The 27,438-nt window shown below is 41.0% G+C and overlaps 1 protein-coding gene across 4 annotated transcripts in view; it reads right to left on the bottom strand.

Annotated features, from left to right (window-relative positions):
* HHAT (hedgehog acyltransferase) overlaps positions 1–27,438 on the bottom strand; it is a 316,462-nt gene that overhangs the window by 269,643 nt on the left and 19,381 nt on the right. For all 4 annotated transcript variants that reach the window (XM_042446145.1, XM_042446144.1, XM_042446146.1 and 1 more), the window contains exons 4-6: positions 22,801–22,914; positions 15,206–15,400; positions 7,836–8,048 (exon numbers count right to left, since the gene is read on the bottom strand). In XM_042446145.1, the coding sequence (XP_042302079.1) occupies positions 7,836–8,048; positions 15,206–15,400; positions 22,801–22,914 (522 nt within the window). The remainder of the gene's footprint in view (positions 1–7,835; positions 8,049–15,205; positions 15,401–22,800; positions 22,915–27,438) is intronic.

Genomic DNA, 27,438 nt, shown 5'->3' with positions numbered 1-27,438 from the left:
TATGTCTCAGATCCCCCCCCCCCTTAAAACAGGATTAAACTCATACAGAGGGCGGTCTGCCGGCGCCTCCGTTTCTGCCGCCAGGAAGCCTCAGCCTCCAAACAGGGAGGGTTCCCGGCGGCGGAAAAAGAAGCTGGAAAAAGCGACTTCTTTTTGCGGCGCGGTAATGACGCTGCAAGGTTCCAATGGTGCACTTGCGGTGTCATTTCCGCACCGTGACATGCGGACGCTAAGCATCCACTATGTCAAAATGGCGGTGCCCATGTAGAAAGGGACGCCCTTTTGTAATTCTAGTACTTGCCGAGCACGTACTTTTTGCCCGTGCGGAATGGGCCTTAGAGTTGTAAGAGACCAGAAGGGTCATCCAATCTGATCCCCTGCCATGTAGGAAGACACAAACCAAAACATTCCCTGCAAGATATCCATCCAGCCTCTGGAGTTTGAATCTATTGCTCTGGGTCCTATTCTCTGGAGCAGCAGAAAACAAGCTTGCTCTATCCTTGCTACATCCCTTCGAACATTTAAACATGGCTATCATATCACCTCTTAACTTTCTCTTTTCCAGGCTAAACATACCCAGTTCCCTAAGCTGCTCTTCATAGGGCATGGTGTCCAGACCTTTCACCATTTTGGTCACCCTCCTCTGAACATGCTTCAGCTTGTCAACATCCTTCTTGAATTATGGTGCCCAGAACTGAGCACTGCATTCAAGGTGAGCAAAGCAGAATAAAGTGATGCTATTTTTTACAAAGTGTTTTTATGCCTGCCTAGTCCCCACTTTCTTCTTTATCCTCTAGCTAGCTTTATGTTTTCTAATAGCATTGGTACTGGAAGGATAGTGAAGGAGGGCTGGAGAAACATTTTGGAAGAAGCCTTCCAGTGTCTCTAGAATTCTGCTAACTTCTGCAATGCTTCCTTGATTGGGATGTTTCATTAGTTTTGAATAAAAAGTTTGTTGAAACATTTTGAACTTCTTTTGGTACAGGAACCTGCCCTTCTCTCAGTGGTATTTCTACCTTTGATACCAAATTTTCTCTTGAAGAAGTAACACACCTGAACAAATCTATTTCATTACCTGAAGTATACCAATAAATGTCTACAGACATCATAAAATGTAATCGTTTCAAAAATTGTACATGGCAATATAGACTATGCATACTTTGTTGTTCTTGTTAATTGCCATCAGGCTGACTTTGATTCATGGAAATCTGATTAATGAGAGACCTCAAGCCATCAACAGCTCTGTTCATGTCTTGAAAACTCAGGGCTGTGGCTTCCTTGATTGAGTTTATCCACCTGTAGTGTGGTCTTCCTCTTTTTCTGCTGTCTGCTACCTCAGCAAGTATTATTGTCTCAGCAAGTATTATTTTTCATTGTCCAGCTTTCACAATACGTAGAAATTGGAAATACAGTGCCATGCACAATCCTGACTTTAGTGTTTAGTGATATAACCTGACACTTCAGGGACTCGTCTAGCTCCTTTATAGCTGCCATTCCAAGCCCTAGTTTTCTTCTGATTTCTTGACTGCAGTCTCCACTTTGACTGATGACTAGTCCAGGGCATAAGACATCTCTGGCTAAATCAGAGTCTTCATTGGTCCAAAACACACTGCAGGAATAATCCAGTTTGAGACTGCTTTAACTGCCCTGGCTCAGTGTTAGGGAATCCTGGGAATTGTTGTTTGTGGTGGCACCAGAGCTCTATGACAGAGAAGGCTAAATGTCTCAGAAAACTACAGTTCCCAGAATTTCCTAGTATTAAGCCAGGGCAGTTAAAGTGGTCTCAAACTGGATTATTTTTGTAGTGTGTTTTGGACCATTGTCTCCTTTGAAATTATGTAACTCATCTATGATTATAATCTTTGCTTTTTTAACGTTCAACTATAAACCTGTTTTCACTTTCTTCATTTTCTTCGAGTTGTTCCAAGTCTTTCCTATTTTCTGTTAGTAATATAGTGTTATCTGCATATCTTAAGTTACTGATGTTCCTTCCTCCTTTATGTATGGTACGTTCAGTGTACAAGTTAGATAGTGTGTAAAATGCAGCTTTGTCTGACAGCCTTGACAAATGTAAACCAGTGTTTTTTCATATTCTATCCTGATAGTCCCTCTAGTCTTGAGCACAGGATACACATTAGGATAATCAACTGTTGCAAGGCACCCATTTCTTTAAGAGTGATCCATAGTTTTTCATGATCTGCACAATGGAAGGATCTGCTATATGTGACAGGCTGGTTTTCTTCTGAAATTCTTTGATGTACTCCATTATGCAATGTATTTTTGCAGTACAATCCCCAGCGTATCCTCCTTTTCTGAATCCAGCTTCAACACTGGGCATTTCTCACTCCATATCTGGTAAAAGATATAATAATTCTGTTTTGTAGAATTTTGAGAAGCACTTTGCTTGCATAGGAGATTACAGTGGCTGCTGTAGTCCATAATATCTCCATTCTTGGCAGATAGACTGAGCATTACCAATCTGTGGGCTTTTCTTTTCTTTTCCATGTTTGTTGACAGATTTTAATTGAAATGTGAAGGGATGTTGGTATGGCATCTGTTCCTAGTGATTTATTTTTCCCAAGTACTTTCAGTGCAGCTTCCACTTCACTTTCTAAAAGTGTGTGTCATCTTCAAATGGTACTTCCTTGAATGGATCTGTCATGCTCTCATCTGTTGTATATGGTTCTTCAATCCATTGTTTCTATCAGCTTTTTATTTCTTCTTGATTATGCAGTATGTTCTCCTTCTGGTCATATAGCATTCTCACTTGCATTTCCCTTTGATTTATCTTGTAGAGGAGGTCTCTTGTCCTTCCTTTTTTGTTGTTGTCATCTTCTATATCTCTGCATTATTAAAGTAGTTCTCTTTGTGTACAAGTCATTGAATAGTTGTATTCAGGGCTCTGACTGTATTTCTGTACCATTTTACTTTTGCTTCTCACCTGTCTCACTGCTTGAAGAGTTCCATTTTATCAATTGAGGCTTCTCTTTCTTTTTGATTGCAGAGATTGTCTTTTTGCATTCTTCCCTGACAATGTCTCAGGGCTTCAGTCCTGCGTTCTTCTGGCTCCCAGTCAGTTAGGCTTAATAGTCCAAATCTATTTTTCACACAACCTTTAAATTCTACTAGGGTGTTCTACAGAGTGTATTCAGACATAATGGTTGGTTTAGTGTTCTTTGTTAGCTATACTTTAATTTTTGATATCAGCAGTTCAAGATTTATGCCACAATCTACTCCTCATGCTGGTTTTCCAGAAATTATGGAGCTTATCCATCTTCCATGTCTGACTATGTAGTCTATTTAATTTCTATATTGGCCATAAAGGGTTGTCCATATATACAGTTGCCTCTTGGGTTGCCTGAAGAATGTGTTTGCAATGAAGAAACTGTTAACTTCTCAAAATTCAATCAGTCTCCTGCTTCAGTTCTTCAACCTAGACCAAATTCTCCCACAATTTATTCTGCTTTGTTTCCTACTTCTATGTTCCATTTAACAAAATGTCCTGTTTTTGTGGATCACTTTCCCCCTGAATCTTTCAGTTTCTTCCTCCTCTGCCTCTAGCTGGAGCATAAACTTGGATTATGGTTATATTCATAGATAGGCCTTACTGATATTATTTGGTCAGACTTTGCACCATATCTCTTAAAAGCTTTTGTTACATCTCTTCTCATTAGTAATGCCACCCCATTTCATCTTAGATTTTCATTTCTTTAGTAAAATACTGTATAATTATCTGACTTAAAATGTTTAATTCTTTCCCACTTTAGCTCACTCACTCCATAGCTCATTCACTCCAAGATTTACTATGGTTATACATTCCATTTCATCTGGCATGGGAAGCCCTACTGGTGGCTATTATATCACCGCCACTGCTTTTTTCCAGTAGCTCACTGAGTACTTTCTGACCTGAAAGTCTCATCTTCTGGCACTTTCTCTCCTTTCATTGTGGATTGTCATTTTGTTTACTGTGCCTCCTTCTGTGTAGTACTAACTAGTGTTTGCTATGGTGCCATAGTTGTTATCTCTGAGAGACCCTCTGCCAGTGTCAACCCCCACTACTACTGATGCTGCCCAGTATCTATGTGGCACATTTAGTCCGGCATCTTAGCAAAAGCTCTGTGAGTACTACTGTCAGCATAGTCCCTTGCCTCAAAATAGCATGCAATGCCAATACCACAAAAGGTAGCACCATGGTAGGTATACATACCTATTTAATGAACACTTGTATGAAAGAGACACATCTAAAGATGCTATGTTTCATTATTAAAATTCCCTAAGTGTTTTGGCCTTTTAATATCTGACTATATATACTTACTCAGATATTGAAAGGCCAAAACACATAGAGAATTTTAATAACCTCCTCAGACATGTCTCTTTCATCCAAGGATTCAATTGGATGTCTGGTTTTTGCTTTTTCTCAGTTAGCTGCCCCCAGAGGTGACTCATGGCCCAGAAGGAGGAGGACTCATTATGAAATGGAGGGCACCCTCCCACTTGGTCCATAAGACACCCAGGTTTTCTACTTACTAGTTTGTTACTTCTAACAGAATACTCAGACTACATATTGTATGCCCATTTCTTTCATTAACTGCAGGAACATCCATAAGGGACCACACATCTGGATTTGATCCATACAAACATTTGAGAAATGCTAGTTGGGTGACAGGTGATGTAATTGTGTCAGTGCCTCTCAAAACTAATTAAGAGTGCAGAAGTTATCACGATTCAACCAAGAGGGACATTAATCAGTGGAACAGCCTGCCATGAAACCAATCCCCAGGTTCAGTTCGCAGCATCTCCACTTAAATGGTTTCAGGTAATTGGACTGAGAATGGCCTCTTTCCTAACCTTCTGAACGTCAGTAGAGACACCACAGGACTAGATGTTTCAATAGTCTGACTGACACACTACAAAGACAGCTTCACACCACCACTGTTTTTAAACTACCTTTGCAGCTAGTTCAGACAAAACTGTTCATCACCCAGAAAACTGGTATACAGTGGTACCCCGGGTTACGAAAATAATTCGTTCCGCCGCCGCGTTCGTAACCCGAAATCCTTCGTAAGCCGAAAAAGCCATAGGCGCTAATGGGGAAAAGCCGCGATTTCGTGCGAAATAGCGCCGAAAAGCACCAAAAAATTTTTCGTAACCCGAAAAAACCTTCGTAACCCGGAACAGTTTTTTCCTATTGATTTTTTTCGTATCCCGGGAATTTCGTAAGGCGGTGCTTTCGTATCCCGGGGTACCACTGTAGTTGCATCTCTATACCAATTTGGGAACACACATCTTTCAATAAAACCTTGTCAGTCCTTTCCTTATCATGGCATAGTAAGCTATAATAGCATACTTGTCTTGATTCACACAGTGGCTTTGTTTGAAAACGAATACCTGTGTGGACAGACCTTTGCCAATGCACAGTCTTCTTCGGCTCTCCTTTAATGGCATGCAACAATCCAACCACAATGTTTCTAATTCACTATAGTTTAACCAGTTTCAGAAAAGTTAGGATCTTAAATCATAGTCTGGAATTTATTTAAAACCATACCTTTATCTGAAGTTGGTCACTGTGGTTTAGCATTTTAGATGAAAGAGAAAATAATGGTTAGAGACTTCCTGGTTTATCATTGCATATTGTAAAAGCAAAAATGAAGGGGCCACATGCGCAGATAAAGAGTAGCTGCACAGCTCAGCTTTATAATAAGAGACATGATCAATGAAGCACAGTAACTTGCCATACATACTCGACTATAAGTCAACCTCATGTATAAGTCAAGGGCAGATTTTGAGGCCAAAACTATGGATTTTGCCATGACCCATGGATAAGTCAAGGGTAAAACTTAGCGGTTCCCTCAGTGTGTGTATGTGCGAACATGGCAATCAGGACTGTAACTGAGGCTTTTTGCTTCAGCATTTCAACCTTCATTTCAGCCTTCACTCCCCAGCGGCTCTGTTTGTTTAACAGCAATCAATCACCCATGACTTTCTGCTTGAGAAATAAACTGCACTCGTGACAGCATGGAGAAATCTGAAAGAGCTGCTATCACATTACCATACTGATCAATAAATAAGTCGACCTGGGATTTTGGGTAAATTTTTGGGCATAATTTTTCAACTTGTTGCAGGCAACATAGACTGCAAAAAATGTCAAAAAACAAAAACTGGAAGTGCAATTGGCTCTCCATATCTACAGACTCAATCATACACAGCTTGAAAACATGACAAAAAGGTATAAATTCCAAAAAGGTAAGCTTAATTTTACTATTTTCTATAATGAGCACAATTGCACAATTCCATTGTATTTAATGGTACTTGAACATCCACAGATTTTGGTCTCCACGAGGGGTCCTGAAATGAAACCATAATGGGTACTAAGGGCCTGTTGTAACTGGAAGGGCATTTCAGGGTATTTTTTATGCTGAACAGTGTAGGCAGGGTTTCAACCTATTTATTTGTTATTAACTAATTAATTAATATCCCACCTCTCTTCTGAATGAGAACTGAAATGATGCACAAATGAGTTTAAAGCAAGGTACAGTGGTACCCCGGGATACGAATTGATCGCGTTACGAAATTTCCGGGGTACGAAAAAGTTAGCTTGGAAAAAACTGTTCCGGGTAACGAAAGATTTTTCGGGTTACGAAATTTTTTTCGGTGTGTTTCGGCGCTTTTTGGCACGAAATTTAAAAGCGAAGCGCGGCTAGCGGCTTTCCAGCGCTAGCGGAAAGCCTTTTTTCGGGTTGCAAAATCTTTCGGGTTACGAACGGCGCCACGGAACAAATTAAATTCGTAACCCGGGGTACCACTGTACATGAATTAAAAATTACCAGTTTAAAAAATCATAACATATTTAAACAAGATACTGTATTAAAATATCAATATTTTAAAACAATATGAAATAATTTAAAAAATATTACAAGCACAATAAAAAATGCAGCACAAGCATGCTTTTAAAGATTTTTCAACACACCAAATGATTGTTTAAATAGAAAGGCTGGAGGAATGAAAGCAGGGGGAGGATCAGCCTAGTCTTCCTTAGCAGAGAATTCCATAGCCTAGGAGCAGCTTACTTAAAAGGTGAACTATAACTCCAGGATCCAAACTCATCTTTGAGACTAAACGTGCGAAACAAGTTGTAGCATAAGGCCTGGAAACACCACATTCCAATACTCCTTCCACTATTTATATGGTTATCCACCCACCCTGGCCTTTGGCAACATCTTTCTTCCTGCCTTTGTCCTTCAACAACCACAGCTAAAAATGAACTTGTCACCTCTTCACCATACCCACAAATTTTGCATTTCTATGGCTATTCATACAGCATGAGCATAAAGGTCCTTCTTGGACACTAGTTCATTCCATGTACCTGAAGAAGTAGACCATGTCTCAAAGGTGCTACAAGATCCCTTTGCACACTGATATTTCAGACTAACATGGCTATGTCTCTGAATTGTAACAGTTCAGTTTTGGGGAGAGGCAGGGAAAGGGTAGTCCAGTGCAACTGATGAAGTCAAGAACCACAAAAACAACCTTCAGGGTGCATGAGGTTCCAGGCTCATGCCTCTCCAGCCCCAATATTTCTTTGCTCCACAGGCACCATATTAAGCATGTCACACAAGCAGGGAGACTGGTATCACTTATGTGGCATGAAAAAATACACTGCCCACGGTTACATAATTAGGAACCATAAGCCCTTCACAGGGCTCCAGACAGATATGATAAGAAGTGATGGCAACCAAACTGGTTGGGTTATTTTTTAAAAGGAAGGGTTTAAAACCAATAGCCATGAGCAGTACAGAAACTGCTATTCAGTTAAGTTGAAAACAATATTCAAGTACCTGTTTATAAAATTCGTCAAAAGTGATAATGGGCCCATTGTGAAACACAGGATAATAGAACACGTATGACAGCATCCAAAGGAATGAAGGCTCCATCAACTTGGCAGGCCTGTTCCAGCAGTACTCTAGGCTGAAGCTGGTGTAATAGAGACAGCGGACAGTCAGAGCAAATAGAAGCAAGAAATATTCATTTTCACTGGCATACCAGCTTCTCTGCAAAATAAAACCAGATGGCAAATGATATGGTTATCTCATACATGAATATATGGAGATGAAGCTCAAGAGTTTAATGCCACAGCACACAATCTAATATGTAAACTACTTATATAATGTTTGCTTAAGGGCACAAAGCACTAGGTAAAACCACTTACAATAACTTTACAATGTGCCTACACAAAATAGAAACTGTATGAGCCAGGGCTGGTAATAAATTGAGATAACACCTCAGATGGCAGATCTGGTATGCCATTAAATGATGGTAGTTTTTAAAGATATTTTATCATGTGGAAGACATAATTTGGAAGTACTCTGGCAGGCCCTCAAATTTGTTTGAGTGACCCATAAAAGATATTCAGCTCCCATAGTACTGCTTCATTTTCCTCATGAGTAAAAATGTAAAAATTGTATGTTGAATTGATTATTGAGGATATATCTGTTCAGATGTTATATGCTTCAAATTTTTACGTAAGACAAAGCATATTCTACAACACTGAAAATGAGAGGACACAATATTGAAATTAGGTCTGAATATTGAAATTAGGTCTGAAGGCAGGAGGATCTACTGTAAAACCCGAAGAACAAAGCTCATCCACAGCTATGTAAAAGCAGCACTCCACAACAGTTTTGCATTATTCTGACATTCTGTGGACTGAATGCTGTGGACTTTCTATGATTGGAGAAAGAACTCAGCATAAAAGAAAGGAGACAATCATTTTAGAATTACAATTATGCCATCTTGTCTAAAATCTCCTTCTCCAAGCAATTAAGCCATTCATTTGAAAATACAAGAGCTGGGACCTTGTTCCATTTTAAAATAAGAGTTTTAAAGGTAGGAGGAAGAATGATTATGGAACAGCAATGATGCACTAGCCAAATCATTCAAGTACCACCAGAGCATCTGTAATTTCATGGACACAGTTTACAAAGAGTCTGTACTGAAAGCTTGGGAAAAGTTTTAACCTTGCCTTATTTCAGTCAGTATTTTAGCATTATGATTCACAGCTGAATTCACATTCAGAAGCTTAAGGAAGCTGATTTCCTCACCAGCTCCTCCCACCCAAAAATGTTATACAGAAGTTAAAGGGAACCTAGATACACCACTGACAACTTAGGAAGAAGAGAAGGTGAAACACTTGGCCCTTTCAAAGACATGAATAATTGACCCAGCAATTATAATGACTATACTTCCTAGCTCTAGTTAGAGAAAAATCAACAGCTTTTTGAAAGCTGTAGTAAAGCAAAAAAGCAAAGCACAAGCCTGAAATATCTTATGAGCAGATGTCCTTGGAATAACAGGTTGATGCAGGATGGGAAAATACTTCCTCCCATACCTTGAGTTTTGTCCAATCTGTTGTTACCATGTGCCTTCAAGTTATTTCTGACTTACGGCTACTCTAAGGCAAACCTATCACAGAGTTTTGTTTGCAAGATTTGTTCACAGGAGGTTTCCTCTGAGGCTGAGATGTTCAGCCATTTCCATGGCTGAACAAGGGATTCAGACTCTGCTCTCCAGAGTCTAGTCCAATGCTCAAACCACTACACCACCCTGGCTCTCCTTGTCCAATCTGATGCCTTCCAAATATGTTGGAGTATAACTTTTAAATCTCCAGCTAAATATAGCCTTTGGCCATTATGTTGACTTGAAAACAGACATGCTCACAAAAGTAATCAGGCAGAATGGAGAATATATGACCTTCCAGATATTACTGTAACTGTCAAACTTTTCCCATCTGCTATGAATACTGGGGGCCTCTTCTGGTAGGGATGTACCATGAGCTCTATTGAGCTTGATAAATACTGGCATTAAAGCTCGCTTGAAGACAAAAGGAAGGGGTCTCAGGAGAAACCCAAAAATGCAGGACAGGTAATTTTCCCAAGACACCCTCCTATATTCATTTCACGCCATGCCTCCACTCCACTCTAGAAGAATGCATTTGAGAATTAGCTGGTAACTTCTTGTTGTGTTAATGTTGTGTCCCTTCAAGTTGTTTCTGAATTATGGTAACCATAAGGCAAACCTGTCTTGGGTTTTTCTTGTCAATATTTGTTCAGCTGGAGTTTGCCTTTGCCTTCCTCTGAGGCTGAGAGTATGTGGTATGCCTAAAGTCATACAGTTGGATTCCATGGCCAAGCAGGGATTTGAACCCTGCTGTCCAGAATCATAGTCCAATATTCATGCCACTACACCATGTTGGCTGTCCTTCTCCGATGACTACCTTCTTTTTCTTTTTCTTTCTTCTTTTTTATGTTGCTGTCACCTTCACCTCCACTGTTGGCATAATCACTCCAACAGAGGTATAGTTATAGTATCTCAGAGTTCATGTCTTAAATAATAACCACCACAGTGGTCCCTTGGTATTCACTAGGGTTTCGTTCCAGGACCCTTCATAGATACCAAAATTCATGGATGTTCAAGACCCATTAAATATAATGTTAAATACTATTTTACATTAAATACTATTTTATATAAGGGACAACAGTAAAATGTTGTCCCTTAAATAAAATAGAAGCATCAAGGTTTGCTTTTAGAATTTATATTATTTTTGAATATTTTCAATTCATGGATGGATGAACACATGGATAAAAGATCCATCGACACAGAGGGGTGACTGACTACTACCCTGGTTCGCTTACTCCTTTTGACAGTCATCCCTTTTGATAGACATCTTTTTAAAAGATCCCTGTTCATTACTTTCTGTGTCAAGTTGGATCTTTCTGTGTTAAGCACTGGGTCAAGCTGAGTCCTTTTTGATAATGACTCATGATTTATAGAGTACAGACAAGTGTTGCAGAAGTATAGAGTACGCCTGTTTGTAATACTGCAAATGCCTATGTTCACTGGTCATGCTGACCTTCTAATTTAAAAAAATGCATTTTCTAAACCGTGCAAATTCCAAACAGTGAGTACTACAGATAATGTTATTGCTTCGATTATTCTTCAGGAGGAATTTTCTGATAAATGTGAGCCAGATATGGTTCTCTTAATTAATGCGAATCTTTGTAAAAATAGTGTAAAGATGTGATGGCTTTGGAAGAATATTTGGGGTCAATTTGTAAACAAAATGTCATTCCTCAGCCTGATTTCAGCTAAACTGAAAATCTGGATAAATGGCGGATTTATTCAAATTAATCTGTTGGTTGGTTTGTTGTTGTTGTGATCCTTTAAGTCATTTTCGACTTATGATGACCCCAAGGCAAACCTGTCATGGGGCTTTCTTGGCAATATTTGTTCAAAGGAGGTTTGCCTTCCCATGAGGCTAAGAGCATGTGACATGCCCAAGGTCAACCAATGGGTTTCATGGGTTCAATGGGTTTTCTTCATCATCTTCAGAATTCAAGAGATCTACATGACTAGCAAATATGAGTCATCACAGGATAAAAGCAAGAAGTTGTTTTTGTGTGCTTGACTTATGTTGACCCTAAGGCAGGGAATCATAGGGAATTCTTGAGATGGGGTTTGCCTTTGCCTTCCTCTAAGGCTGAGAGAGTGTCACTTGCCCAATGTCACCCAGTGGGTTTCTACAGCTGAGTGGGGATCCTAGTCCAACATCTTAACCAATACACAACGTTGGCTCTCCACAAACACGATGTAGATCTGCTAAATGTATACTTTTACAATACCTGCCTGTATTATATATATCATGAGGTACAGCAAGACACAAAAAGAACCAACATAACACAGAAAATAATGAACATGGCTCCTTTAAAAGATGTCTATCACACAGGTGATTATTAATCATAGAATCATAGAGTTGGAAGAGACTGCAAGGGCCATCCAGTCCAATCCCCTGCCATGCAGGCAATCTCAATTAAAGCATCCCCGAAAGATGTCTATCCAGCCTCTGCTTAAAGACCTCTAAGAAAGGAGACTCCACTACACTCCGAGGGAGTTTGTTCCACTGTTGAACAGCCCTTACTGTCAGGAAGTTCCTCTTAATGTTGAGGTGGAATCTCTTTTCCTGTAGCTTGCATCCACTGGCTATCACACCCTTTCCAGGGCACAAAAAGGAGCCACTTTTTGCTGCTCCTTTTTGTGCCCTGGAAAAGCCAGATCGGTACCACGGCATGCAGTTGCCGCGGTCCTGATTTGGGGAAGATGGAGGAGGCTGCAGGCCGGCCTTTCAGGGGAAGTCTGCATCTCCCCTAAAACACACATGCCATATAAAATCCACCCTGGCATGATTATATATTAACAATCTGGCCTAAATAAAAACGTTTTTGCTTGCCAGCGAAAGAAAAGCAGGGGCAGCCTAGCCTCCAGCATAATTATTATGTATATTTAACTGTTAAAATTCAATTAAAATATTTTTAAAAAATAAAAATAAAAGACATTTACCAAAAGCATGCTCTCGTGTTGAAGAAGCAGTAACTGAGCCAGTGAAGTATTGTGTTTACTGTGTCAACCATGAACTAAAGTCCTACGTGTATACTTCACCTTCCACTGGAGAGGAAGATGGGGATTAGCAAGGAGAAAAAGGCAATAATAGGAGTCGTGCCAAAGAAAAGAAAAAGAAAAGGTGGTAATGACAGAAGAGAGCTGTAGACTCTGGACCACCTATTAAATGCTTGGCTTCAAGGGGACTTTAAAGAGCCAAAGGCTTGTACAATCGTCTGTCCTGCAGTACAGGTCAGTGGGGTTTCTAGGGTTGGTGTAACCTGGTACGTTCAGTCCTGGCCTTCTAGAGCACATGCACACAGCTGGAATTCCCCCACATGCCCCAGGGAGCAGCTGCATGCCCCCAAAAAGCGCCAGGGGAAGAGCCCCTGGCACCCGGAAAGGGAAGGAAATGTCCTGCGCTCCCAGGAAGAGCCAAGGAAGAGCCCCTGGGACCCAAGGAGAGTGGGAAATGTCCCGCATGCTCCCGGGAAAGGCTGGGGAGGACCCCCAGGACCGGCTGGGGAGGAGACCCCAGGACCTGGGAAAAGCAGGAATGCCCCATACACACCCAGGAAAGGCCAGAGGAGCCCTCAGGGAGGGAGGGAAATGCTCCACATGCCCCCGGGAAGAGCCCGCAGGACCCAGGGAGGGCCTGGGACTGACCAGGTGTCACCCCTCTTCAGGGGTCCGCATACCCTGCACCCCTCCAGTGATGCTACTGGTACAGATGATTGTCCAAGTCACTGTTCCCACAATGTTTTGGCTCTGTATGTCTTGGAAACCAGGTATCCAAAATAAGAGGCAACTCAGAGCTGGCTATCATCTTCTCCCCTGGTGCCACCTCCCTGTGTCACCTTCTGCCACATGGCTAGTGCATGTGCACACGATGAAATAAAACACACTTAAAAATTTAAATGTCAATCTAAAGAAATTTCGCAGATGTTTTGTTAGGTATTTGTTGTAGCCTGTAGTAGCTTCTTTGCAACCCTGACTAATTCATCACCTAATAAATTTGACTTTCATGCTTTGATAATTTGACTAGGCTACTCCAAAGGAATTTATGTGGGATTGACTTCAAAGACTGGTTAGGTACAAATGCTGTTGAAGCATACAATAGTCAAGCTGCTATCTAGTAGTACTTAAAAAGGCAGAGAAATCTTGAAAGTATATCAGGTATATATTTAAAAAATGTATCAGCAACCATTTTATTTCTGAGCTGGTTTTCATTTATAAAGTACATTTTCATTTATAAGTCATACATAGCTTGGAGCTGCGGTTCTTGGAACTGTGTGTGTTAATCCCAGTCCATTCTCTGTGTTAGCATTGATTCTTCCATTCTGATTCAAAAAAGTCAATTAAAAGGGGATTTATCCATGATATTTTCAGAAAACTACTGAATACTTTTTCCTTGGACTTGATACCTTTTGCTAGTACCAAATCAATCTGATCATCATTTTGGGTTTTGTTAGTGTTTTTAAAATATTGCTAACTTTATGCATATTTTATACTCATAATTCTCTTTGGGATCCTTATGATTTAGAATCATAGAAATGTAAAGTTGGAAGAGGCCGCAAGGGCCATCCAGTCCAACCCCCTGCCATGCAGGAACTCTCCATCAAAGCATCCCCCAATAGATGGCCATCCAGACTCTGTTTAAAGACCTCTAAGGAAGGAGACTCCATCACACTCCGAGGGAGTTTGTTCCACTGTCAAACAGCCCTCACTGTCAGGAAATTCCTCCTAATGTTGAGGTGGAATTTCTTTTCCTGCAGTTTGCATCCATTGTTCTGCGTTCTAGTCTCTGGAGCAGCAGAGAACAAGCTTGCTCCCTCCTCAACATGACATCCCTTCAAATATTTAAACAGGGCTATCATATCACCTCTTAAACTTCTTTTCTCCAGGCTAAACATACCCAGCTCCCTAAGGCATTCCTCATAGGGCATGGTTTCCAGATCCTTCACCATTTTAGTTGTCCTCCTTTGGACACACTCCAGTTTCTCAATGTCCTTTTTGAATTGTGGTGCCCAGAACTGGACACAATATTCCAGGTGGGGGCCTGACCAGAGCAGAATAGAGTGGCACTATTACTTCCTGTGATCTAGACACTATACTTCTATTGATGCAGCCTAAAATCGCATTGGCCTTGTTAGCTGCCACATCGCACTGTTGACTCATGTTCAACTTGTGGTCTACTTGGACTCCTAGATCCCTTTCACACGTAGTTTCATTCAGCCAGGTGTCCCCCATCCTATATCTGTGCATTTCATTTTTCTGAAGCAGTGTGTGTGTGTATTAAATAAATAGCTTTTTTCTCCTACACATATTACAAGCAAATTCAGTATTAGATGAGATTTTGATGAATTTCCCTGTTTTGCTGGATGTTACTTTATGCATTGATGTTTTATTGTTCAATTTCAAATTGATCAGAAAGAGATAAAGCCTGAATAATACATTACACAGAGATTCCATGGAGAACCCTTTTTGCCATTCATACTTTGCGAGTTCATACACCTTTTGGAAAATCCTAACTAAGTGTGCATGCACACAAGCACACAATCCAACTGCCCATGAGAGTAATAAATTGTAAAGCATCAGGACTTGCTGTGTCTTTATGCTTAGGACCTTTGGGGAGAGGGTGAGTAGAATGTGATTCCTCAAACTGTATATCATCAAAATCAAAATGAAAAAAAAAAGTATTGCATTAACAAAAAAACACTCTCAGCAAAATAATTTATTTAAACAGATAAAAATAACAATGTTATACACTAATTACCTTTATTTCTTCAAGGGCTGGGAGGTGTAATGTTGACAAAAGAAGCAACGAGCTCATCCATGTCAGAATTGAATTTTTAAACTGAGCAATGAAATATGAGACAGCTACATGTAGAAAAATCACTAGTAAGCCTTTGGTGCCCAGCAAAAACCAACTGGCTGCCACACCATAAGCCATCAGGAGCCAAGGTTTGTACTGAAAAGAAAGAAGAAACAACAGTTTAAACATGATTTAAAATTCTCAATTCAGTCCAAAAACATCTCTCATAGAATCATAGGATACTGGCATGAGAAGTGACCAGAAAGGACATCTACTCCAACCCTCTGCCATGCACAAATACACAACTAATCAATCCTGAAATGTGCCCATCCAACTTCTGTTTATAGATCTCCAAACATATCTCAGATCCTGTCAAACATTCTGTCAAAATGTTCACAGGAAAGTTTTCATTGTGTGATCATGTTTATTCTTCACAACAACTCTGAGAAGTAGATTAGGTTGCAAGAAAGGGGAGCTGATCACTCAGCAAACTGCATGAGTTTCAGGGATTTAAACCCAGTTTTCCCAACCCAGAGCCACCTAGTGCATTCTTTGGACTAGATCCTGTAACACTAATTTACAGTGGTATCAGGAAATCACAACCAAAACCAAACTATAACTGTGCCAGAGTAGAAAACAAGAAAACAGAGCAGATGATTCAAAAAGTGAAAGTAAACCACAAATTTTTGTCAGTTCATCAAAGACTCAAGAAACAGAGCATTTAAATTAGTGTTTCCTAGCACAAAGAAAATCATTTTTATCATGCACATGACAGACCCAATACATTCACATACACAAAGCAAAGAAAGGTCCTATGGCCATCCCACCCACAAACCCCTGTTCTGAGGATCATTCTGACAAAATCATTTTGGGCCTGCTGTTGCAAAGCTATGTCCCAAACAGCTCAACACTGAAGCTGATGTTGTTCTCCAGAACCCATTAACACCCTGCTCTGAAATGGTTAAGAGCCAAGATGGTGCAGGGGTTTGAATATTGGACTAATACTTGGAAAAACCAAGGTTCAAATCCCACTTGGCCATGGAAAACCAGTGAGTAACTCTGAGGAAGTCACACACTCTCAGCCTCAGAGGAAGGCAAAGACAAGCCTCTCTGGACAAATCATGCACAAAAAAACCCCCATGTGATAGATTTGCTATAGAGTCATCATACATCAGAAACGACCTTGGAGGCACACAGCAACACCTGAAAAGGTTGCTCAGTTGAAGAACAACCAATAAAGCTCTCCAGAGCTGTGGGGGTGGGGGTGGGGGGTATGCTAGAAGATTGGGAGGTGGGTTCATACTCACCACCCCTCACATTCTCTTATCTGTGACAAGCAGTTCCCCTGCTGCTAATGGTGTGACATAGCCTTGTCATTGTTAGCACAAACATCAATCCCCATTCTATGTTTATTAAGTATTGAAAATAACCCCCCCCCCCAAAAAAATTAAGTGTTGCAGAAGTTGCATGTCTCAATTTTGCACAGAAGTTTTAAATGTTTAATATTCATTTTTTAAAAAATCTCATTTACTAGTAAGGGGTCGTTCCCACTTACCTATAAAGCGGGTCATGATCCAAATTTAGGGTGCATCGTTCCCACTGAAGCTCGAATTTAATCTCCATTACCCCTCATTCGTTCCCACAGCATCTCGAATTAGAATCGATTTAAAATGTTTAAACCGGATTATCAGCCTATAATTCAGTTTAAAAAATAGTAGTTTATAACGCAAGTTATTTTTGAAAGCGGGGTACGATTCGCTGTATCCGAATGGGAACGAAAGGGTGTCTGATTCAGGAACCTGGAGATGGGAGGAGCAGCGCTCAAGGGGCTGGTCTGGGGGTGTCACCTTCTTTGGTCTCTTTCTGCATCGTCAGCACCATTTTCTTCCATTCGCATAGACTTTCCCCCGGTGGATTGCAACCTCCCCTCTGCTCCTCATTCATAGACCGATGTGTGAAGAAAGACATTGAACACTATTTTAAACTATTCTTTTTTCTTTTTTCACCTCTGCCTGAGCGCCTGAGCAGCAGATGGGCTTTGCAGTACATGCCTGCTTGATCGCCCCCCCCGACAGCCCAGGGAGCAATGGGGGAGGCAAAGTGATTTTAGGGAAAGGAGGCTCCTTCCAGAGGAACTATGGGATGGGCTTTGCAGGACATCCCTGCTTGATTGCCCTCCAAACAGCCCAAGGAGCAATGGGGGAGGGAAAGCGATTTTGGGGAATGGAGTGCCTGGATGCCCAGGGATCTGAGGGGGGGGATCGAGCCTTATCGTCTCTCTTCCCCAAAGATTCTCTCCCCATTAAGAAGCCCGCTGCCTTCTCCTCCTTGATCCGATTGGCCAAGCCTCCTTCTAGTCTGGGAAGACACAACAGAAGAGCCTTGGATGCAGTCAATTTTCATTGGCTGCCCCCCCCCAAAAAAAAACCAAGACTTGTGACATCTGAAGCCTACGCACTTGATTGACAGCTTGTGGACACAAATGGGAACGGGGAGCAAGTTAATCCGCTTTAAAATTAAGCGATTTAAAATAAATGGGAATGAAAACAAGGTTTAAATGATACGAGGTAACTTGCCCCTTTTGGTAATGGAAACGATGGGAAAAATTTGAATTATTCCGGGAACATAATCCAAATCAGAATCGCTCCAATATAATCCGTTTTATCTGCCAAGTGGGAACGCCCCCCAAGACATGGTAAAGAGCTTTACGAATGTTCCTATGCTGTTCCAGGGTAATCAAGAGACATGGTAAGATGTTTCTGATGTAAGTAAGTTTTTTATTGCTCATCAGGTGGCCTGGTCTAGGATTCTGTGAGTATTTGACACATCAAAAATAACCACTGATGCAATTCCAGCACCTGATTCTTAAAAACCCTTGAAAACATAAGCAAACAATGTGCATAAATAGGGCATTATCAAGGTATTTTGAAATTTCTTTTAACTTTCAAAAAAATTATATTTGCAAAAATGAGCGGGGGGGGGGAGAGAAAAAACATTTATTTATCAAATTGTCTATTAGTTCCTCATTGGGGTTTATGAAGTCATAGGTACAGTGGGCCCTCAGTATCTGCTGGGGCTTGGTTCCAGGACCCGCTATGGATACCAAAATCCATGAATGTTCACATCCCATTATGTACAATGACATAGTAAAATAGTGTCTCTTAAATAAAATGGCAAAGTCAAGGTTTGATTTTTGGAATTTATATTTTTAAAAATATTTTCAATCTGTGGGTGCTTGAATCTGTGGATAAAGAATCTGTGCACACAGAAAGCCAACTGTACTAAGTTTGCAGTCCACACAATAATGCACAGATTTCCTTTCCTGTTTTATGATGCTATGGTTCAAAAACGATTGTGCAAAATAGGGGGAGTGGAAGATTTGACCAGTACCCAGAATTCCTCAGATTCTGTGAGATGCATCCCAACAAAGTAACTTCTCAAATCTCTGATTTTCTAGTTTTCTAGTAGCAGAGAGCCTGCAATGCTAGCCAGCATGGAATTCATTAGAAGTAAGCCATAAAGCACAGGGCCAAAGGAAAGACTTTGTCAAGCCTGTCCCCAATGTCAATTAATCTGAAGATGAACACAATATCCCAGAAACAAGTGGGAGCAAAACGCCATGGATAAAGTAGTGCATCCAAGCAGTGGTGGCTATCATATAAATGGAATGGGAGAAATAGACTGAAAGGAAGTGGTGATGAGAAAGATACTTGAGGGACACAGCATTGACCTTTGAGTAATGGCACATCCAACATGTTGGCAAGGACTCAATGGAGAGTGGCTCATCAGCATTTTTCAACAACCCAAGAAGGTGAACTAAAAGGCAGGAACTGGGAGGGCTTTCCAATCTACAGTACTCCTAATACAAAGGAAAGATGAATTCCAGCTTGCATATATGGAACATGCTTGAAGTGTGGCCAGTAGTAAACTATTATATGGGGAAATCAGACAATATTCCAGGTATACATATTTTTAATGCAACTGATATTTCATTCTCTGTTAGAAGATGCTGAACAAGGAACATGTTTGATCACACTGTCCAGCCACAAACAGGTTTTAACATTTGGCAAGAGAAATAGGTTGAGAGGTTTAGTAACACAGAAGCCCACGTCAATGGATCATTGATCACATTATCTTATCTATGAAATTTGTATTCCACTCTTGTTAATCCTGTTTTAGGCTGAAAGCACTTGTAATTCAAGGTCCATCTGGGTCCCCATCCAGCACTCAATTCATACACAACAACAAGCACCAAACACAGTTCCCAGAATATCTTCCAGATAATGTGTCACATCAAAGGTCATCATAAAAATGTGATGCGATGCTGTGGACAGACAAGAATACTGCAGGCAGGGACTGCCTTGTTTTCCCCTGTGCTTCCAAGACAGATCCTATGAACCATAACTGCTGGCAGCCATATCTCCATTCCAACTGAGGTCAATCATCTGGATAGCTTTATAAAACCTCTCAGCTGAAACCACAGAAATACCAGGGACTGTGCCTTTTACACTGCTATGAAAATAACACTGGATTTTTAAAATGTATTTTATTTTATCTTCAAGACAGAAGAAGAAAAATCTGCAGAACTCTCCTGCACAGGCTGCTCGTTGCTTAATTAAGCAGATCAATAAGAACCATTATGTATAGTTGATTAAAATTACTTCTCTCTTATAATCAGTCAATTCACCAATACCAGCTTCAGAATCAACAATCAAGGTGACTTAATTGCTCAAGTAAAATTACTCCCTTAAAAAACCCTAGCTCCTTTATTTTTCAAACTATTTGAGAAAACATGGAATTGCTAGGACTATGATTAACTTGAAAATTATTAACACACTATATAAAAGTATACCCTGTGACCTAGATTATATCTATACAGTATATAACTATACTAGTAATTACATTATACAACAGCTTGTATTCCACATCTACATACCTGAGAGTAACACCCATTAAAACCTTATATCTGTGTAAGAATATTATAAAAATAAAGGTTTCCCCTTCGACAAAGTTATCAAATCATTTCCAGCTGTAAGGGACAACGCTCATCTCCGTTAGTCATCTGAAGAGCGATCAATGTCAAAGACAATTCTGTGATCATGTGGCCTGCATGACTACACAGAACACTGTTGCCTTCCCACTGAAGTGGTACCTATTTATCTACTGGCACTTTTACATACTTTCGAACTGCTAGGTTGACAGATGCTGGGACTAATGACAGGAGCTTACTCCATCACACAGCACTTGAGCCTCAAACTGCCGACCTGCTGATCTTGCAGTCATCAGAGTAAGCATCTTAACTGCTGAGCCACCACTCCTATTTAGGAATATTATACTATTATACTATATTGTGATACAGTTGGCCCTTCCCTTACGCGGGGGATCCATTTCAGACACACACACCCATGTAAGGGAAAAATGTGTATGCTCGAGCCCCCCCCCCCATGACAGGTGACACATACCCAGTATTAAAGAAGAAATGCCTTACAATATTTGTAATATTTTCATGCCAAATTGTTAAAAGATGTGAAGGCTGAACTCACAGGCCCTCTTTTCCCCTTCCAGAGTAACATATAGAGAACTCACAAATCTGTCTTAGGCACCATTACAGCCCAATGGATAGGATGTTAGACCAGTGGTACTCAAACTTTTTACCCTTGGGGCCCTACTTTACATCTGCATGCAAATGTTGTGTGCCCCCCCTCGCCCACTTGATGAAGAATTTGAATAAAAATATTTTGTTTGTTTAGTGTGCATATATTCATTTGCACGTTCATGTAAATTCATATTTTAACATTATATAAAGAAATAACATCACACAAATTAGAACATTTTTCTTTAAGTAAATCCAACATTTAACTCAATGCATGTGTACATTTTACACATAAAAAGTATGGGAGAAGGAGAGGGGATCAGGCCTTCCAAGTCTCATGCCCTCCTTGAGCAACTCTTGCACCCCTTCTTAGGTGTCCTGTCCCACAGTTTGAGAACCACTGTGTTAGACCTACCTGGGGGAAACTCAGGAATAAACCCTGCATTGTTTTTAATGCTATTTTAAGGTGGGAGGGAGATAGGGAATTGGATTTTATATGCTTTGTTATGTTTTTACTTGTGGTTTGTTGTGTTCTATTTTTATTGTTCTTATGTTTGTTGTTACCCGCCTCGATCCAATACAGGGAGAGGCAGGATACAAATAATAATAATAATAATTATTATTATTATTATTATTATTATTATTATTATTATTACTACAGAGCTCAGGGTAGATCTACATGATATATAAAAGCAATAGCTCCATATCTCCTCTCTCTCCTGTAATATCTAACAAAGACTGTCCTGTGATGTGATATCGTTGTCATGTTTGCCCATCTGTTCTTGACTTCATTGGCTGCTTCTTACAGCAGTGGGGAAATATTTCACACAATGACACAACCTCATGTTTACTTCTGCTAATGATTCTTGCAGAAAAGTGATGGAGAAACAAGAGATTGCTTCTTCGGCAGCAGCTTTGTTTTTGCCTTATTGTCTTACCTTTAATAAATAAAAATAATATATGCTCTGTATAACTCATTCTGCCTGCTTTTGCACATTTTCTAGATTAATGAAAAATCCTATCTGCCTCCAGCCTCTGCTTTGATGCAAGAGGCTGCCCCAAGCAGAGTTCTCAGTCACAAGTACTCCCCAAGTACTTGTGCCCAATGCACAGAGGTTGGACAGCGATAGTGGAGGCTAGTGGTTTCCATGTTGATTGGGCAGTGAATCCCCTCAAGTTTTTAAGACAAATTTTAAAGGTTCTGAACATTGTCCTCAAAATACATTCAGCACCTTAGATAACTCTTCCAAAGATATCCAAAATCTGAATTCACCACCCAGTGAGATGAGAGCCACCAGCCATCTCCATGAAGGAGAGATTCGACAACCAAGTGATCAGGGAGATCATGAGGTACAACGATCAACAAAGCTCAGTTGTTGTTATTATTATGTGCCTTGAATGACTCCAGATGATTGTGACCCTATCATATGGTTTTCTTGGCAAGATTTAGTGAGAGCAAATTTGCCATTGCCTTCCTCTTATGCTGAGAGAGTGTTGTTGTTGTGTGCCTTCAAGTCATTTCCAACTTACGGCAAGCCTAAGACAAACCTACCAGGGTTTTTTTTTGGGGGGGGGTGAAATATTTGTTTAGAGGAGGTTTGCCATTGCCTTCTCTTGATGCTGAGAGCTTGTGACTTCCCCAAGGTCACCCAATGGGTTTCATGGCCAAGTGGGGAATCAAACTCTGTTCTTCAGAGTCACAGTCCAACACTCAAACCAGTACACCACAGTGACTCTACTACCATTTAATCAATGAGAGAACCTTCACATGATTAAAATGTGAAAGGGATACCTCTTTTAGCTGTGTCTCACCATCTACTAGGCATGAAGATCACTACGAGTTACTTGAGAGATATGAAAATACAAACATAATATAAAAACACTGAATATTCAAACATTTTGCAAGAGCTTTCTCAGCTCTTAGCAGGACTCATATTTATAAAGGGAGCTTAAAATCGCTTACCTTTTCCATGTAAATGCTGGACACCTGTGATACAACTATGTGACCAAGGAGAAGCCACAGTATATATCCTTTGCCCCATTCCATCCAAAAACTCCATTCAAAGTCCACTGGATCCTAGGGATACATTAAACAAACCATAAAATTGGTTTGAAATTTGCAAATATACTGAGAAAACTGAAAATATTATATCAGCATAATGCTTCCTCAGTCAAGAATTGAGAAGGAAGACAGTATGCCTGTAACACAAATGTGTTTGTTACTTGAAGAGCAACTTGCTCAACAGAATGGTTAACCAGTCTATCAATAAGGGAACTTAGTTTCTAGTAACTGATCTGGCGCTTAATTCCCTCCATTTGTTCTGGGCGAGAAGCATGCTTGGTGTTGGACTGTGAATATAACTATTAAGGAAATAATTGTCAGTTGCACAAACAAGAAAAATTGTACTCATTGTTGAAAGACTATCCAATTTTCAGAAAGAGTACAATTTGAAAATAGAAAATGGACATCAACCTTTTTTCATTTCATCAAAGAATGTCTTACTATTCATGTACTTGTGGGAATAAAATTATATTTTCCAAGGATGTATTTAAAATCAGTGCAAAGGATTGAAAGAATTACATCCACATGTAGCCTGCCTATCTCTTTGTCAAGCAATACATCCACAAGAATTTTAAAGAACATGCTTCTGGAAAATATTTTATTTATTTATTTATTTATTTATTTGAGGAATTTATATCCCACTTTTCTCCCAAAATGAGATTCAAGGCTACTAAGCACTCCTAATCCACATCTCTGTGGATCATCTATAAGCATCTTTTAATTTCTGGGTATTCTCCTCTGGGGGGCTCTGCAGACTGCCCCTAAGGGGTGGCTTGCAGGCACCTCCATTTTCGCCAGATTGGGGCCGCGGCAACTGCACACCATGGCCCCAATCCAGCCTTTCCAGGGCACAAAAAGGAACCACAAAAAGCAGTTCCTTTTTCTGACCTGGAAAGGGCATGATAGCCACAGTGGCCCGGCTTTACAGTGCTCCTTCTGCACTGCATCATGTGGACACAGCACTGGAGGAACATTGTGATGCTGCGCGCCGTGCGGTATGGTGCATGGCCACACACTGCCCCAGGGGCGGAGCCATGGTGTGCAACCTGTAGATGCTACGCCCTGACTCCGCCCCCAACCTGGCCTTTAAGTCTGGTGTGCAGGGCCGGCTCTACCGTATAGGCGACCTAGGCAGCTGCCTGGGACACAAAATGGGGGGGCGGCATGGCAAGGAGGCCAGAGAGAGCCAGGGAGAAATCCCAGAAGTCCCACCCCCTTCCCCCAAGAGATGTGAGTCGCAGGAGGAAGAGGAGGGAGGCTGGGAGGGAAAGGACTTGGAGGCACCCAAAAACAACAACGAGAAGAAAGAGCCTCCTCCTCCTGCTGCTGCTTTTGGCCCTGGAAGGCAGGGGCGCTGGGGAGGAGAGGGGCCCAGGCAAAACAGCATGTGCCTCCCTCCATGCAGCCAAGGGCCCAGCCGAGAAGGCCAGGCAGTTGGGGCTGCTGATGGGACTGGTGGGTCCTCCTTTCCCAGCCTTCCCTGCAGGACTAGGGGCTCCCAAATGGAACAGGTCCCCAGGACACACACTGCAGAAATCAACCCTTTTTTTGAGACCCCTTTAACTGCCCTGGCTCAATGCTAGGGAATCCTGGGAACTGTAGTTTTGGGAGACGTTAAGCCTTCTCTGTCAGAGGGAGCTCTCCGGCCACAAGAAACTACAGTTCCCAGGCGGCATCAACGTGACTTGACCAAGGTCACCCAGTGGGTTTGCTTGTCTCAGCCAGAATTCGAACTCTGGTCTCAGAGAATGCTCCAATGCTCAGAATGCTCCAAGGCTTCCTTGCATGTGCTGTTGTTTTTCTCTCTCTTCTTCGATTCCCAATGAATTAGTAGTTGTGGATTTGGGTCTTGGAGTTGTGATGATAGGCATGTCAAAATGTCCTCCATTTTGAGCATAACTGAGAAACAAGAATTTATATTGTTTTTTATTAATGCTTTTGACTTTTAGTTGGTCATGTCCTCCATTTTTCTTGAACGTCCTACAATTTGTCCTACATCGTGCCTTACACTGTTCCTACACTTTGAGGGCCTACGGGGGGGGGGGAATATTTCTCACCTAGGGTGGACAAATACCTAGAGCCGGCCCTGCTGGTGTGTACAGGGGGTGAGACTTCCAATTAATGCTCTGAAGGTAAATCTACACTGTCGAAATAATGCAGTTTGACACCACTTTAACCGCCATGACTCTTATCCTACAGAATCCCAGAATTTGTAGTTTTGTGGGACACCACCACACTCTGGAAGGAAAGGATAGAGACCTTATAAAACTACAAATCCCAGGATACCATAGAACTGAGCTACAGCATTTCAAGTAGTGTCAAACTGCATTATTCCTACAATGTAAACCCTGAGTGCATCTACAGTGGTGCGGATCACAATCCAGAGGAAGAATAGGAGAAATAGCAAACCATTCTTGGTTCTGTTGGAAACAACCACCACTGGATACCTGTATTGACTTATTATCATTCTGCATCCCTATTCCTTTTAAAATGTTGTATTGTTCACTGTTCACATTTACAAAGGATGATTTTTTAAAATTGTAAATCACCTTTGACTATATTGGCAGAAAAACAGTAGATAAATGGAGTAAATATGTTTACTGCTTTCTCTTTCGCCTAATAATGTCATCATCACACTCTGCATGTTGGCATTCACTTTCAGAAGACATTCTCAGGAAGACTGCCAAGAAAATTGCATCCTTTGCACAATGTTGGTGATCAAAAGGAATTTCCCAATTAGAAGAGAAAGGAGACAGACTTCACTGTCTCTATGTATAGGCATGCATGCTGTGAAGAAGGGTGGTGCAGATTTCAAAAATATGTCAAAAGAATTCAGTCCCTTTGCTTCACTTATATCAAAATTAACACTAAACCTTTAATGCAATGATCCAACTTTTTCAAAAACTTGAAGACAGAGAATATAACTATAGAGAAGAAATTTGTTGTTGATGATGATGTTGTTGTTGTTGTTGTTGTTGTGTGCCTTCTAGTCATTTCCAACCCATGATGACCCTAAGGCAAACCTATCACACAGTTTTCTTGACAAGATTTGTTCAGAGGGGTTTCCTCTGAGGCTAAGAAAGTCACTCAGTGGGTTTCCATGGCTAAGGGGAGGATTAGAACTCTGGTCTCCAGAGTCATAGTCCAATGCTCAAACCACTACACCATGGTGGAGAGATACATGGCTTCTTAATTACTATTGGAAAGTAATATAGAAAGCAAGGCTCTTGACCCACTTGGTTCAATATCTGCAATAACTAATAATGGCTTTTAGATTAAATTCATTCCCAACTGTGTCTGGAGATCCCAGATAGTGAACCAGCAAAGCATGTGTTCCATTACTGACCCACACACAGAAACAGCAGTGGTGGCTAGTGGTTTCCAGGTCAGTAGGATGGTGAATCCATTCTCGAGTTTAGTCTGAACTTTTAAAAAAACTATCCAAGGATGCATCTGCATTGCAGAAATATAATCCAGTTTGACACCACTTTAACTGCCATGGCTATAGAATTCTGGGAACTGTAATTTGCTGTGGCACCAAAGCTCCATGACAGAGAAGGCTCGATGTCTCACAAAACTACATAGCACTGAACCATGGCAGCTAAAATGGTGTCAAACTAGGTTATTTCTGGGATGCACCCCAAGGTGGTGAACCTTATTCCCAATATAACATCAGCACCTTAGAAGCTCCTTTACAATCTGGACTAAAACCCAGAATGGATTCGTCAATCCACTGACACAAAAGCCACTGGCTGCCGCTGATACAAACATTAAATTGTCCTAAAGGATTTTGATGGCAGTCATGAAAAGCCCTCTAGAGGAAACTAGTTATGCTATCAAAGGGGTCCTAAATACCCTGAAGGAACCAGTTCCCTTGTGATCTTGGAAGCTAACCAGGGCCAGCCTGCGTACTCATTTTAGCAACCTACAGAAGGATGCAAGGAGGAGTCAACCTTGGAGCCCTGGGATCGAACCCACAACCTTCTGGCTGCAATACTGGCTATAGAACTGGCATTTAACCACTGTGCCATCAGGGCTCCTAAAAAAACCTATCATGGGGTTTTCTTGGCAAGATTTATTCAGAGAAGGTTTGCTATTGGCTGAGGGAGAGTGACTTGCCCAAGGTCACTGAGTGGGTTTCCATGGCTAAGCGGGGAATCGAACCCCAGACTCCAGAGTTGCAGTCCAACATCAAACCACTACAACATGCTCAGCCCAATTCAAATGAAGTCTCCATTGTAACCAGGAAATAGTACAGATCAAAGGATGCCAAATGTAGTAATTTATAAAAAAAAAATAAAAGAAACTTTAACAGCACTTCCCTTGATCTAGAAACTATACTTCTATTGATGCAGCCTAAAATCACAAGGCCAATGCAATTTTAGGCTGCATCAATAGAAGTATAGTGTCTAGATCAAGGGAAGTAATAGTGCCACTAAATTCTGCTCTGGTCAGGCCCCACCTGCAATATTGTATCCAGTTCTGGGCGCCACAATTCAAAAAGGACATTGAGAAACTGGAGCGTGTCCAAAGGAGGGT

The sequence above is a fragment of the Sceloporus undulatus genome, chromosome 1 (assembly GCF_019175285.1).
Source record: "Sceloporus undulatus isolate JIND9_A2432 ecotype Alabama chromosome 1, SceUnd_v1.1, whole genome shotgun sequence".
In the NCBI taxonomy this organism is placed as follows: Eukaryota; Metazoa; Chordata; class Lepidosauria; order Squamata; family Phrynosomatidae; genus Sceloporus; species Sceloporus undulatus.
This window is presented reverse-complemented; position numbering and strand designations above follow the sequence as displayed.